At 40.8% G+C, this 14,196-nt stretch overlaps 1 protein-coding gene across 1 annotated transcript in view; it reads right to left on the reverse strand.

Annotated features, from left to right (window-relative positions):
* Positions 1 to 7,099: 7,099 nt before the first annotated feature.
* The window catches only part of ABCA9 (ATP binding cassette subfamily A member 9), a 68,584-nt gene continuing 61,487 nt past the window's right edge, over positions 7,100 to 14,196 (reverse strand). Inside the window, exons 34-40 of the mRNA XM_063080284.1 lie at positions 13,692 to 13,767; positions 13,524 to 13,618; positions 12,662 to 12,781; positions 12,335 to 12,475; positions 10,729 to 10,808; positions 7,912 to 7,967; positions 7,100 to 7,777 (exon numbers count right to left, since the gene is read on the reverse strand). Coding sequence (XP_062936354.1) covers positions 7,679 to 7,777; positions 7,912 to 7,967; positions 10,729 to 10,808; positions 12,335 to 12,475; positions 12,662 to 12,781; positions 13,524 to 13,618; positions 13,692 to 13,767 — 667 coding nt within the window. The 3' untranslated portion in view covers positions 7,100 to 7,678. The remainder of the gene's footprint in view (positions 7,778 to 7,911; positions 7,968 to 10,728; positions 10,809 to 12,334; positions 12,476 to 12,661; positions 12,782 to 13,523; positions 13,619 to 13,691; positions 13,768 to 14,196) is intronic.

Consider the following 14,196-nt stretch of genomic DNA (forward strand, 5'->3'; position numbering starts at 1 on the left):
CTGTTATAAATCTCTCCCCATCCCTTTTCCCCTCCCCCCTTCTAGCAACCATCGATTTGTTTTCTCCTTCTGATAGATTGTTTCTCTGCTGATTTGTTGCCTAGGTGATCTGTCCAGTGCTGAGATGTGTGTTCAGTTCCCCCACTATTACCATAAAGCAGATGCTTCTTCTATTACTCTGGAGTGTGCTTTGTGGAGAGAGATGTCCTCTTTTTTTTCTTCTTTTTTGGTCCCTGCTGATGACTCTCCTTGTGTCAATGCATTCAGATATCTGGCAGGCCACCTGCATGGTGGATGTGACTACTGCTATGACGACTAGCTGGTTTTGCCACAGCCATGGCAATTGCAGTGGCTATGGTGGGCTACACGCATGGAAATGGCGTTTTCGGTGTGCTCTTTACCAGGTTGCGGGCAGGTCTGGCTTCCCCCAGCTCCATACCTCTGGACTCCGGGTGGTGGTGGTGGGGGGCTTTCAATTTCTGACTTAAATGACACACCATCAGGCATAGGATCCATCTCCCTGAATGTTTACTGAGGGGCAGGACACAACCTTTAAAAAGTGTGAAAATTAATTCCCTGGGGCGGGGGGGCGGGGAACCTTACACAATGGTAAAATAGAGATTTCTTGGAAGATGAATTTTCTTCGCTTTTTATCTTGCATGGATTACATAAAGATGAAACAACTTTTTGTAGCCATTCCAGAGAAATCCTCTATGGTGAATCAACATACTGCCTTAGCAACTTGGATGCTTTCCTCACAGCTCATGAGCAAGCAGTGGTCAGCACAGTAGCACACACAAGATACAGTTTCACATCTATTCTTGTCTCCTTTCCCTTTTTCTCACTCTCACTTCCCTAGGCTTGAACCTTCCAAATAACATGGAATTGTTACCTTAGGACCAACTTTCTGTGGTTATCAGACAAGTTCCCGTTTACAAGTCCATTTCTGTGGCTTATAATGCAATACCTGGAACTGGGTAATTCATAAGAAAATGAAATTTATTGCTTACAGTTTCAGAGGCTGAGAAGTCCAAAGTCCAGGGAACACATCTGTTGAAAGCTTTCTTTGATGGTGACTTCAGTGATGGCAGGGTATCACATTGCAAAAATGGAATAGCAGAGAGAAAAGATTAACCTTCTCATTTACTTTTATTTTAAAGCCCTCCAAACCATGCCCATGACCACCATTTTTAGTCCATTCACTAAGGCATGGTCCTACAATCTAATTACCTCTTCAAAGCCTCATCTTTCAATTACCATAGCAGGATTTCCCACCCTCTTAACACTGTCACTGTGGGGGTCAAGTTTTGGGGGGACACTCAATCCAAGGCATTCTGCCCCAGGCTCCTCTAAACTCATGATCTTTTCACATACATATACATTTATTCCATCTGCAAAGTCTTAACTTGTTTCAACTCAAAAGTCCAAAGTTCAAAGTCCTATCTGTGAATTTCAAAACAAGATATCTACTTCCAAGATACAATGGTGGGACAAGAATAGGATATATATTCCCATTCAAAAAGGGAAAGATAGGCCAAAAGAAAGGGATAACAGGTCCCAAACAAGTCTGAAACCCAGTAGGACAGGCATTAAATCTCAAAGCTGTAGAATCATGTATCTTGGCTCCATGTTCGATGTTCTCTGTATGCTGGTGTGGAGGGGTGGGTCCCAAGTCCTCAGGTAACTCTGTTTCTATGGCTTTCCTGGTCTCAGGCCACACTTCAGCTCTTCTAGATTGGGATTGCACACTGGTAGGTCTACAATTCTGGAGTCTCCATGGCGGTCCCATTCCCATGGCTCAACTAGGCATGGCACTGATGGGGTTTCTCTGCTGCAGCTCTGATCACACACTTCCGCTCTGCTTTGCTCTAGCAAAGGCTCTACATGTTGACTACACCCCTGTGACAGATCTCTTCCTGGGCCCTCAGACTTTTCCATACATCTTTTGAAATTGGGGTGGAGGCTCCCAAGCCTTCATAGCTCTGGCATTCTGAGAGTCTGCAGACCTAACACCACATGGACACCACCAAAGCCTCCTGCTTGTGTCTTTCAAAGCTGTGGGTCCAGCCATGCCTGGGGCCAAGGCTGGAGCAGCAGAGGTGCAGGAAGCAGTATCCCAAGGTGGCCCTGGGCAGCGAGCCCAGGAAGGGTGCCTCAGGCCTGTTCCCCAAGACCATTTTGTCTCCCTAGGCCTTTGGGTCTGTAATGGAAGTGTTGGCCCCAGAGGCTTCTGCAATGCCTTTGGGGCCCTTTTCCCCTTCTCTTGATGATCCCTTTCTTTTGAACTAATTTTCTCAGCACCATTGTATTTTTCTTGTGAAAATGCTCTTCTTCTCTACCACATGGACAGGCTGCAAATTTTCCAAATCTTTACGGTCTGCTTCCCATTTAAATTCTGGCTTTATGTCATGCCTTTGCTGTTATAACTCAGCATAGGCTGTTAAAAGTAGCCATGAAGCTTTCTGAATGTTTTGCTGCTTAGAAATTTCTTCCACCAAATACTCTGGTTCACAACCCTTAAGTTCCAACTTCCAAGAGTCCTAGGACATGGACACAATGAAGCCAAGTTCCTTGCCAGTGCATAGCAAGGTTGATCTTTGCCCCAGTTTCCAATAAGTCCCTTCTCATTTACATCTGAGACCTCCTTAGTATGGTCTTTACAGTCCATATTTCCATAAGCATTCCATTCACCACCATTTAACCAGTCTCTAAAACATTTCAAACTTTCCCTGGTTCTCTTGTCTTCTTAACTTTCACCAGCAGCTAGTCTTTTTCTAGCCAGCTTCTTCAAATTCTTTCAGCCTCTCCTAAACACCCAGTTCCAAAGTCACTTCCACATTTTCAAGTATTTGTTATAAACAACACCCCACTTCTCTGGTACCAATTTTCTGTACTAGTCTGTTTCTGTTCCTTATACTGGACAGAAGGGTATGTGGAGGTGGGGTTGAAAGAAGAGGAAGACTGAATCAGATCTAAGAGTGAAAAGACTACATGTGGATGAGAGTTCCAGTGATGATGGGTGATCTGGGAATCTTGGACTTTTGATGATGATGTTGGTAAAGAGGAACTTAATATGATTAATTCTGAGAAGTTTTTTAGTTTGTTTAGTGGGAGGGGTTTAATCAATATTAGTTACTGTGGCTGAGAGAATTGTCTCCTAGGTAGCTTGTAGTAGTGGAGAAGGTTATATTGCAGAGATAGGGAGCAGCAATTTTGTCTTGGGACACATGGAACTCCAGGGATATTCTTAAAATCCTGCTCTGGTCTAGAACTTCTTGTTGGTGCAAATGGAACATATCTTCAAGTCATAGTTTGTTTGTTTTATTACTCAGTGTTCATAACCTACCACATGTTTAGTTGACCTTTAAGAATATCAATTTCCTGAACAGCAACATAAAATACCTATTCTCTGAGGTGTTGAGAGGATTGTAAATGTGAATAATAGGTGCCAAATTTAATCAAAATCCTGGTTGAAAAAAATGTACATGTGAGAAATTTTTTTAAGAACTCAGAGTCTATATTTTCTAAGCCAAAATAACATTATAACATTAATCTGTGCAATTTTTGTACATGACTTGAAACCCCAAGGATATTAATTCTATAACATATTGAGGGACGTAAATTAAATACATGTACACATCGTTCTATTGCATTTGGCAAGCATGATAAGTGATTTTCTCTAGCATTGCTCAGCCTCATGAATGGAAGAATGGAGAACTTCAGGACCCAGGTTTAAAAATTTGCTCAATATTAACCATCCTAAATAAAGCCCTGGGCAATGTCGTTCAAGAACAGCAAGGAACTATACAGAAGAAAATGGAAAACCAAACCAAGCATAAAGGAGACTTTTCTCTTGGCCGAAGAAATTTCAATTATACATCTGTTAGTGAAAGGATAACTGTAAACCATTATCCAGCCTACAGTCACCATCTTATATTTCATTATGCATGACTAGAAATACTAAAAATGAGTTTTCATTCTACAGTGCATTTTCAAAAATTAAGTCTATAAAAATTAATCATGACCTGAAATAAAATTCTCTCTCTTCTCTGTGACCAAGTAATAGAATCTGTCAAGTTCAACATTTGCAAAATAAACAAACGACAGTAGGATCTCTGAGGTCCTTTTCTGCTCAGAATTCTAAGATTATTTTGTATTGCTGGTTAAAATGCACTCTCAAGCTTCAGATGAGGAGTCAGTGATGAAGAAAGATCTTTTTTCCATGTAACCTGATATATTTGTCTAGACACTGACTTTTACTATCAAGACACCCAAAGAAATGGCCTTTCCTTGGCTAACTGGTAGCACGCCACCCCATAAAGAGAGATTTCATTTTGTTTTCATTTCAGTCTTTGCCGCACGTTCTTTGATAGAGGCTTTGGTGATTCAGCAGATACCATGGTGTGTTCAGGTCTTTATTTTCCATCACAGAAATAATCTGCAGACTATTGTGCATCACATTGCTGAGGCTCGTGATCTCTTGAAAATATTCAAAGGGATACGAACATCAACTAAAAGTTATTCCAATGTCTACACGTATTTTTTTTATAGATTATTGACCATTTACATGGCTAATTTTCTAGATTTGTTTTAAAAGAATAATTTTGTAGGTTGGCCCAGTGTGTCAAGTGCAAGAAACTAAACCCTTAATTGAAGGGGATCCACTGTCATAAATTCCTCATTTTTTTACTTTGCTACAAGATGATAAAATTACCAAGCAGTTGGTTTAGAGGACACATACATCTAATGCAATGGGGGTGATTTTGGAAATGTCTGAAGATATTTTGGGTTGTCACACTCAGATGAGGAGTGCTACTGGCATCTAGGAGGGAGAGGCCAGAGATGCCACTAAATATTTTATAATACAATACACAGGATGGCCTCCCCCCACCACCCCAACAAGGAATTATCTGGTGCACAAAATGACAATCATGCCATTGCTGAGAAACTTAGATCTTACATAAGAATAAATAAATCTAGTATCATTAAAAATTTTTTTTCATAATCATTGCAATATTTTCATTTATTAAGCCATCAGAATAAGTTATTCTTACCTTCTACCTCAAATACTCCAGACATGAACTCAATATAACTGTATATCTAAATTAGGACATTCCTTCCTAATTTTTTACTATATGAGGGAGGGTGAACTCATCCAAAGGCATAGTGTCTTGGCCTGGATTGTACCCAAAAAGGGGTTTTGAGGAGATGTTAGAATATTTTCACCAACCTACAATAAGAGTTTCATTTCAAGGTAGCAATATTCACTCAGGATTTTAACTCTTTTGCTTTGAAACTGCCATGTATCTAACTCAATAAATCAAAACAAGAAAAAAAAAAAGCACCATTATAGCACCAGTAACAAGCAAATTACTATTGTTTGGCTATACACTTTAAAGATGGTGGTGAAGACAGACAGGAATGCTGATACTAGCCAGAGAGTCAACACAGACGGGCATGTAGGAAGACAGTGGGAGGGTCACCCTTGAAGGTTCTGCTCTAGACAAGGATTGGGAGTGGGCAGCATGGGGCAGTTCAAAGATCTTTGGCAATTAAATCAGTGCCCTGTGTGAAAAACACTTACTCCAGGTTTTTGCTCAAATTTTTTTTTTTCAGTATTAGTCAATGTAGTCTTATCTGTTGTAACAAACTCCCAAATCTCCATCATCTCAGTAGCTTGACACCACAAAGCTTTTTGTGACAGTTCAGTTTTTTTCCTTTTGTTTGGTCCCTTTCAGCTACTGCAATAGAGGATCCCCCATTATTTTTCCCATGCCCCCTTCATTTTCAAGATTGACACAGAGCATCAAATTCTCCTGGTGCTCAAAATCTCTATGACTTCCTTCACCACCAGCCAGAGAAAGCTTTCTGCAGTTAAGAGATCAGGTGATTAGATCAGACCCAGGCCAATCATCTCCCTATCTTAGTGTTAAATGTGTCATGCAACATAACAAAGACAATAGAGTGACAGCACATCACATTCTCAGGGTCCAGAGATTAGGGAGGGACGTCTCCAGTGGGCCACATGAGAAATCCTGCCTCCCACAGTGCCAAAGATAAATAAAAGTAATTAGTTACAATGTTATTATGAGGCCTGCATAAAACAATCAATATATGTACAGTATCTGGCAGGTAATATATATTCATATTCTTTTTACAAAGATGATACTGATACTATCACACTATGCTTTTGCAATTATTGTAGATTCAAAAATCTGCATGGCCCATGTTTATTGTTTTAGTTCCTTTTGTAGGACTGTTAGATATAAATCCTCTACCTGACAACCTCTCACTGATATTATTATCATTGCTTTTCTTCATTTTTTAGTTCTGGGAACATACTCTCAGGATGCTAAAATGACTGAAGCATCTCTTGGTCAGCTCCCAGAACACACCACGCTGACACTTTCTAAATGAAAAGGCCTTCACTGAAGTCCTGAGTCTAACAGAGTGTCATTAATGCAGTTGAACCAAGTCATTGAAAAGCACGTCTTATTTAAGGGGGAAGCCTTATATGCAATAACAATGGCACAGTCTTTGGCAATTTGGCTCATTATAAGGAACACTTACTCGACTACTAATACGAGTAAAGTGAACTACAGTTTTCAATGTGTATCAACTTGTATCAACTCATTTGTGACTCATAAAAGTCAACTGAATCAGTAAAACCAGTATTAATATCTCCTTTTATAAAATAAGAAATCTGGGGTCCTTTGCCCAAGCTGGTATGAGTATTCTCATAGGTGGATGACAGTGTTATATTTTCATAAACTAGGAGGATACAAGAAACAACTAGAATCAAAGTAAGGTCTTTCACACAACTTTCTTCAACTGTTTGACTAGCTAGCAACAGTAATAGTTGTAACAACAGCAAAAACTCACCTAAATAAGAGTGTACAGGTATATTGTGTTGATTGTAAGGTGTTTATAGGGTCGCCAGTTGGATAAGTCATAACACATATAGATACGTGAAATACAGACCTACGAAGTTTTAATGATTTGCATAAGAGTAGAACCTTGAGTCATAAGAACACATATAAAATCAGAAAACATCTTTCAAACTTGTATGTAAAATATATATTTTTAAATGTCCATCAATTCAATCATTCAAATTCTTACTGTCATTATTTGTTTTAATAGGTTTCCAATTGCCTTTCTGGTTACAACAAACAAACATAGACTTTGCAATCTAAAGTCTGAAAAATGATAGAAAAGGAAAATCAGTGAATTAAGAACAGGTTTTTAAAAAAGTGAACTACAAAAAACCAAATACTGTGCTGCTGTGTAATCAATGGGCTTCCTTTCCCCTAGAATCAACATTATGTCTTAATTTATACTTTACCTGCTCAAAAAGATAGAAAAATTTTCAATATTTTGAAGTTCAGAGAAAGAAAAGTAGAACATCTCTGTATCATTCTAGTAATGTAAAGAATTCTATAATAAATGCATTTTAAAACTTAATACTGTACGAAACGTGGGGTTTGCTTGCTCTGGATGGAGCAATCTCCAAATGCCCCATCACCGTTCTCACTGACTTTACCAGCTGGTCTCACTATGAGAAATATTGAGAAAAACTATGACATGAGTTTCAAAAGTATTTTGTCCTGTATCTGAGATAAGTTATGTTAATGCTATAAGAGGTTACAAGCTTAACGAGAAACACAAGGCATTTGGAGCTTTAAGGCTCTTCCTGAGGAAGAAGCTTCCATTTCACTGAGGAATCAAGTTCCTCATCAAAATCATCCAGCTCTTGCTCCTTGGAGAGCTCAAGGAAAACCTGTAATGAAAGAAAAAAATTAGAGGAAAAGGGATGTCACACTGCCTCCTATAGCTCTAAGTTAGTGCAAAGAGTATGCACATATTAAACATTTATATTCTGTGGATGATATAGAATTATTAAAAATGACCCACCTGCTCTAGGGTGGATTGTGAGAGGCTGTATTCCTCCAGGTTGAAGCTCTGTTTAACTGCATAAGAATGAACATATTTTAGGAATTCTATATTTTTTTATTCAAGGATTTTTTTTTTTTTTTTTACTAAATCATGCCCCAAAATACATGCAAGCAGATCTTAAATATAAATGATAAGGTAATAAATATTCTTGTACTAAATATGGGAAAGTAAATATACCATATATTCATATAACAGGATGGAAATGCTGTCTCAATTTTTAAGGGTTTTGGCAGAGGCACCACAAGACTGGAAAACAACATACGAGGTTCCAGAAACCTATGTAGGATAAGCTAAAAGGCAGTAGCCCTGTGCTGGAAAACTTCCACATGCCCCTGTACATCTGCCTTCATTCTTCTATACCCCACTCTCTACCCCAGCAGCTGATAAGTGATGTGTCCTGAGGGGTTCCATCATTGGCAAGCCCAGTGGGAGGGATGGGGCAGTTGGCAGGGGCCGGGGGGAAGGATGTTAGGCATTTATTCTTTCACTCCCTCCCTAACACCAAGTGTGTCCATGATTGAAGATCACCGCTTCTCTCAAGGAGTAAATTCTACATGACTCTACTCCCCGGTTCCAGTCACTGCTTTCTCTCTTAGTCTCTTTGGACCTAAGAGAAGTAACAGTTCTGCTTTTTCTAGCCTTGGATAATTGCACTGTTCCTTGTACCTTTGCAAATAATCCCTTGATAAGCAAAATTTCCTCGAATTATCCTATTTTGAGTTTACCATCTGATATCAATTTGGACTATGACAGAGATCCCAAATGTGTAGGTACACAAGAGAAAAAAAAATGAATGGAAAGGAAAGACTCCTTTGGGACAGTTATCAGACTTCTGTGGGTCTTTCTTTCTTCTCTCTGTAGACAAGAGACATGGTGGGGTTGGCCCACAAGTTTTGGACATGTAGTCTGGTCCCTGACTCATGTCTGGAAAGATGTCAAGGAGGAATACTGTGGATAGCTGATTGCCCTGCACTTTTAGAGTTCAGAGAAGCAAAGATGCTTGTGTGTTTCTCATGGATTTCTAAGGGGAGGTACCTTGAGGGGATCACCTGGAAGGGTACACAGATTTCAAGGACACCTAGGGACTGCAGAGGGGTCACAGGAGGTCCAGAGATAGAGACATTACTCCTGCCCCACCTCATGGAGCTGTAGTCAGAGGTTACAGATGGCAAGGGAAAGGGAGTCTTCAAGGAACATATTTTAAAGCAACCCATGAATAAAAGGGCCAGCAATAGCTCATTTCTACACAGGAGGCCCTGATGCCATGTTTCAGCTCTGACTATCAAATCAAGCTTTGCAGCCATATTACCTCTTCACCCTCCCCTTTACATTCCACTCCAGAGAGGCCCCAAACATCAGCTTATGAGGCCAGGAGGGAACAGAGTAAGAGAGATAAAATTGACCATTCCACCTTCCTAGCTGCACGTCTCCAAATTCAAAGTAAGTCTGACCTGGAAGGGACATGTGTGGCTAGAGTTTTGCTGAGGTTTGCATTACCCAGAAGTGATCTGTTGGTGTGGAAGAATGGATCTATGTAGCAAGACAAAGGAATTGTCACGGGGCATGCGTTTTGCTTGCAGGATACTGAGCTCAGCTCATGCAGTAAATGTGTTGCACCTGAGAACGTAACAACATTTGGAGGAAAAAAATGCCAGTTTACTTATTTTATACTTTGTGTCATCTTCATGTAATAGGGATGGAAACTGACAAAAAGTTGTTTCCCTCCCCCTAAATGAGAACCTCAGTGTTAGCAATTTAAGCACAGCAAAAAGAATTCAAGGTGGGAAGGAACATTTTTGAAAGCAGAAACATTAGAAAGCTTGTAAGAAAAGGCTTTATTGTATTCTACAGAGGCAGCTTTCCTTGAACATCAACCTCTCTGCTTCTAATAAGTTATAAAATGCTACCTGTGGATCAGAGCCCACTGTGGGAATCCTTCCCACTGGAATGATTCAAAACTGGCCACTAGGCCAAAATGGTCAGTGTGGCCATGTAGACCACAGAGCAAGGGTGACCAGCAGGGTGAGAAAGTGAAAGAAAACCTATCTTGTGGATCCTAACCCTGTCTCAAGGAGAAGAAACTCTTTAAAAGCAAGGATGTCTGGGGCCTCTAATGAAGGCAGGTGAGAAGCCAGAGAGCACAGCTCGGGAAGAGGCATGGGGTTTTGTACACTAACTCATCAGTTTCGTACACTGACGTGACAGGCAAGCCTGGCATAGATCAGTTTAGTATGCAAAGGCGAAAATCCAAGGGCCTAAGAAAGAGTCATGGATCAGTCTACCCAAACAGAGAGAACTGCCTTATCAGCATCTAATGCTATTAAAGAACACAGAAAGACAAAAACAAATTTATGTTTTTCTGTTTGTATGAAGCTGTGGATTCTCTAGCCTTGAATGTCAATGGTCTCTTTCCTCCAGAGCCCCGTTCATTTAGGGCAGGGTTTCTCAACCTCAGCGCTAATGTTGTTTTGGTCAGATCATTCTTTCTTGGGGGGTCACCTGTGCATTGTAGGATGTTTAATATCCTGCCTGGCCTTCACTCACTAGATGCCAGTTGCACCCACCACCCCAATCCCAAGTATGAGAACCTAAAATACACCCAGACATTGCCAAATCACCCCTTGTTGAGAATCACTGGATTCAACATTTTAGTAATTACTTACGATATAATATTATAATGCTATTATGTTCATGCATTTTTTTTTAATACTGCTTTTATGTAAGGTTTGAATTTATCTGTCTCCCAGAGTCTTGTCTTTAAACAGTCACTCTTACCTATCTCTAATTTGAAGAAAGCCTGGGATAAAGGTCGCACATCCTCTACAGGCAACTTATAGACCATCAGGGAAGAGTACCTGCAAAGAGAAGAAAGTGGGGCTGAAATCCAGCTTTCAAGGTCACATCCCCTGATAGGTTCATATCTAAAGAGGAGAAATAATCTCGTCAACAATTTGTTTAAATACACGTGTCTGTATGGTGTTGGAGACAGCCATAGTGTAAATGTTCTTAAATCAACAAGAAGTCAATTTACTAATGGAAGGATTGGGAGACAAAGGGGAGGAAATCCACAGAGCCTACGCCTTAAGAAGGGAAGAAGCAAGATTGCTTATTCTGCTTAATGAAAAAAGAATAACATTTAAGCTCTTTATTTATTTATTTATTATTTTAAAAATGTTTTGTCTTTATTGGTTATGCATATTAAGGGAGTACAAAGCAAATTGTCACCACTCGTGCCTAAAATGTGATGGCCAGATCCATACTGGCAGCATGTCCATTACTACAAATTGTGATTAAACTCTGTGTCCCCCACCCAATTATCCCCTCAATAGTTTCAATTCCTGTCTCCGCCACTCTGAGCCTCAAACACTGTTACTGATAATAGTACAAATGCTAAGACACACCATTCACAGAGCTTTGACTGATGGTGTTTTGCAGCATGGGCTGTATACAGGTGATCTCCTTTAATGAGGGATGTTTTCCCCTCTAGAAAGGACCACGGAGATGACCTAAGAACATACATATGTTGGAGTGAGCAGGACTGAAGCCATGTTGGGACCTGAAATGGCATGGGCTTTAGAAAACCAAAACAGAAAAGGGACACAGTTTTTTTCTTAGCATGCATTTCTCTGAGTTCCCTCTTTTCTCACACTTATTTGATATTTCGAACTTTGGTTACGGGGCAAGATGACATTATTTACATAAATGTAAAGTTGTTTTCCGTTCAGCCTGGAGTTGCGGACTTGCCATGAGAAATGTTCTACCCAGACCCTGAGAAACTAAGGAAGACATCAGTAAAGCTATGCTGATTCCACCCTGAAGCAAATCGAAATCCAGCAGGACCCTAAGATAAGTCAAGGACAAGAACAGAAGCCAGAGGCGAGAATTTGTACCTGGCCCCTTACACGTCCCCCTCCCTCTTGCTTTTCATTTCCCCTGTTCCATTCCCTCAACCCCCCTTTTAAAAACCGCTCAGTAAATCTGAATCTTTGAGAGGGTTCCAGTCTGGCCATTCTTTTTCAGGTTTACCAGAGAGATAGCTTAGCCTAGTGTTCCCTCAGGTCACCTGAATAAAGCTAACTTCCTATTCCACCAACTATTTAACTTTTGGGTTGTTGGTTTTTGTCTGGGGCAGGCAGCTAGGTTCGGTAACACATACATCAGTACCTGATTCATTACAGAGCCCCCATGACTGCTACTTCCCTTGCAAGCATCAGTCTCCAAATAAGCACTTGGTTCTTTTATCTCCCTTCTGTGGTAGTCCCTGGAATGGTGCCTTTCTCTAACAGTTAAAGTACTCCCAATTACCAGAGAGTTATTTCTCATGACTGCAATAGAAAAACAAACCCAAGACCAACATAAAACAAAACAACCCTGTGTTTACCTTTCCTGCCGAGCAGCCTGGGGGAAAAGTCTCAGAATCTCTCCATGGAGGGGCTCCATCTGGGTGGGGGTCTTCACCTTCATCTCCAGCAGGTAATCTTTGCCAAATTTGCTTTTCAGATGTTGGATGGATCCGATACATCTGGAGGTAGGACGATGAAGTTGAGCAAGAAAAGGGAGGCCTGTGTCACTAGTGATAGCCTCGGAGGCCAGGGGCAGGGTCACATAGAGCTGGGAGCTGTTCTCCAGCTCTTTGTGGTGGACGGCTTGGTCCTTCATTTAGAACAGACAACCTGGGGGTCGAGTGTGGGCATGGATGGGCACTCACCTCAGCCTTCCGGACACCATGATGGCCACTCTGTCACACACGGCCTCAGCCTCTGCCATGTAATGTGTGGTCAGGAGGGCACCGCTCTCTGTGTTTCTAAAGGTGGCCCGGATCACCTGCCTAAAGTGAGGTCAAAGGAAAATGCCAACTAAAGGGAATGCTCAAGGTACCGTGGAATTCTTGAAAAGAAGTTTCTATTGACACAATATGAGACAAGTAGTGAACTCAGATTAGACAAAGAGGATTTTCATAGAGATGACAGGGATAGGTTACCAAACTGCTGGGTAGAGTTTATAATTCACAACATGGCTTGGGCTGAATATAGAGAATGATAGCACATAAAAGGTTGTTTAGAAAAATGCTAATGTCAGAAATATTTACGAAAAGGTGGTGGGAAGAAAGACAGAAAGCGAGAAGAACTTACTGAAACCCGTGATAATCATGACATATATACCCTAAAAACACAAAATGACAGATTTCAAAAATTTTCTAAAATAATTAAAAACTATATTGAATTGGAATGAATGTTTCTTCTTTCCTCCAAAAGAATTGTGTATCAGGTGACATTGCAGAAAGATTTAAATAAAGCTTAATGATAGGTTGATTGAGTATAAAAATGTTCTATGCATCCCCAGAAAATTTAAGAAAATAAAGTTCTTACAGTGGATACTAGGTTGAGAGACTATATCCTTTTCTCTTAAATAAAAACTAGTTATGAAATGAAATCAGGTCATTTCCCCCTTAATTTAGTTTTTTCTGATAACATGGGCGTCTTCCACTTTCTAAGTAAATGATGATTTTGAAGGTCAGTTGTCACGGGATCAATAAATTCACACAGAGATCACTCATGATATCTCCTCACCACATCTGCTGCTGCCCCTCGGGGTCCATCCCTGTTGACGGCTCATCCAGAAGAACCACGGACGGGCTCCCCAGGATGCTCAGCACGAAGCACAGCTGGAACGAGAAGAACAGACTGTCCAGCACCCATCTGTGGGGTGCACCGAGGGACACCGAGCCCTGCCCCTACCTTTCTCTTTACTCCCTCTGCCAGCGTCTTCACAGGAGCCTTCAGCTGCTCCTGCAGCTTGAGCACATCCACTAACCTGAAGGAAACAGAATGAGTCCATCCACATCACCCCTCCCGTTGTACCCCACATGTATGTCTAATAAAATAAATAATGAATTAATAAAAAGAAAGACAAAACATCGCCCCTGAGCAGTGGTGCATGGATGTGGGAGAATAAGCAGATCAGAATAAACACTACAGCAGAAGAAGCAAGGGTAGTCAGAGGGGTCACGCCACGGAAACCACCTAGGTAGGACACTTTACGAGCCTTTCATGCTAGTCAAACTCCTGTTTGCAATGACTTCTTTCCATATGAAGAATAATCAACAAACATTTTCTCTCCAGGTTTAAAGTGAGAGAAAACAGCAACACTGAACTGAGGTCTCCAAGTCTTCTCCTCCAGGTACGGGGTCATTGGTTTGAACCTTCTTTCTGTAACTCTGTGTGAACATGCTTACTATCACAT

Source organism: Cynocephalus volans, chromosome 16, assembly GCF_027409185.1.
Source record: "Cynocephalus volans isolate mCynVol1 chromosome 16, mCynVol1.pri, whole genome shotgun sequence".
NCBI classification, from domain to species: domain Eukaryota; kingdom Metazoa; phylum Chordata; class Mammalia; order Dermoptera; family Cynocephalidae; genus Cynocephalus; species Cynocephalus volans.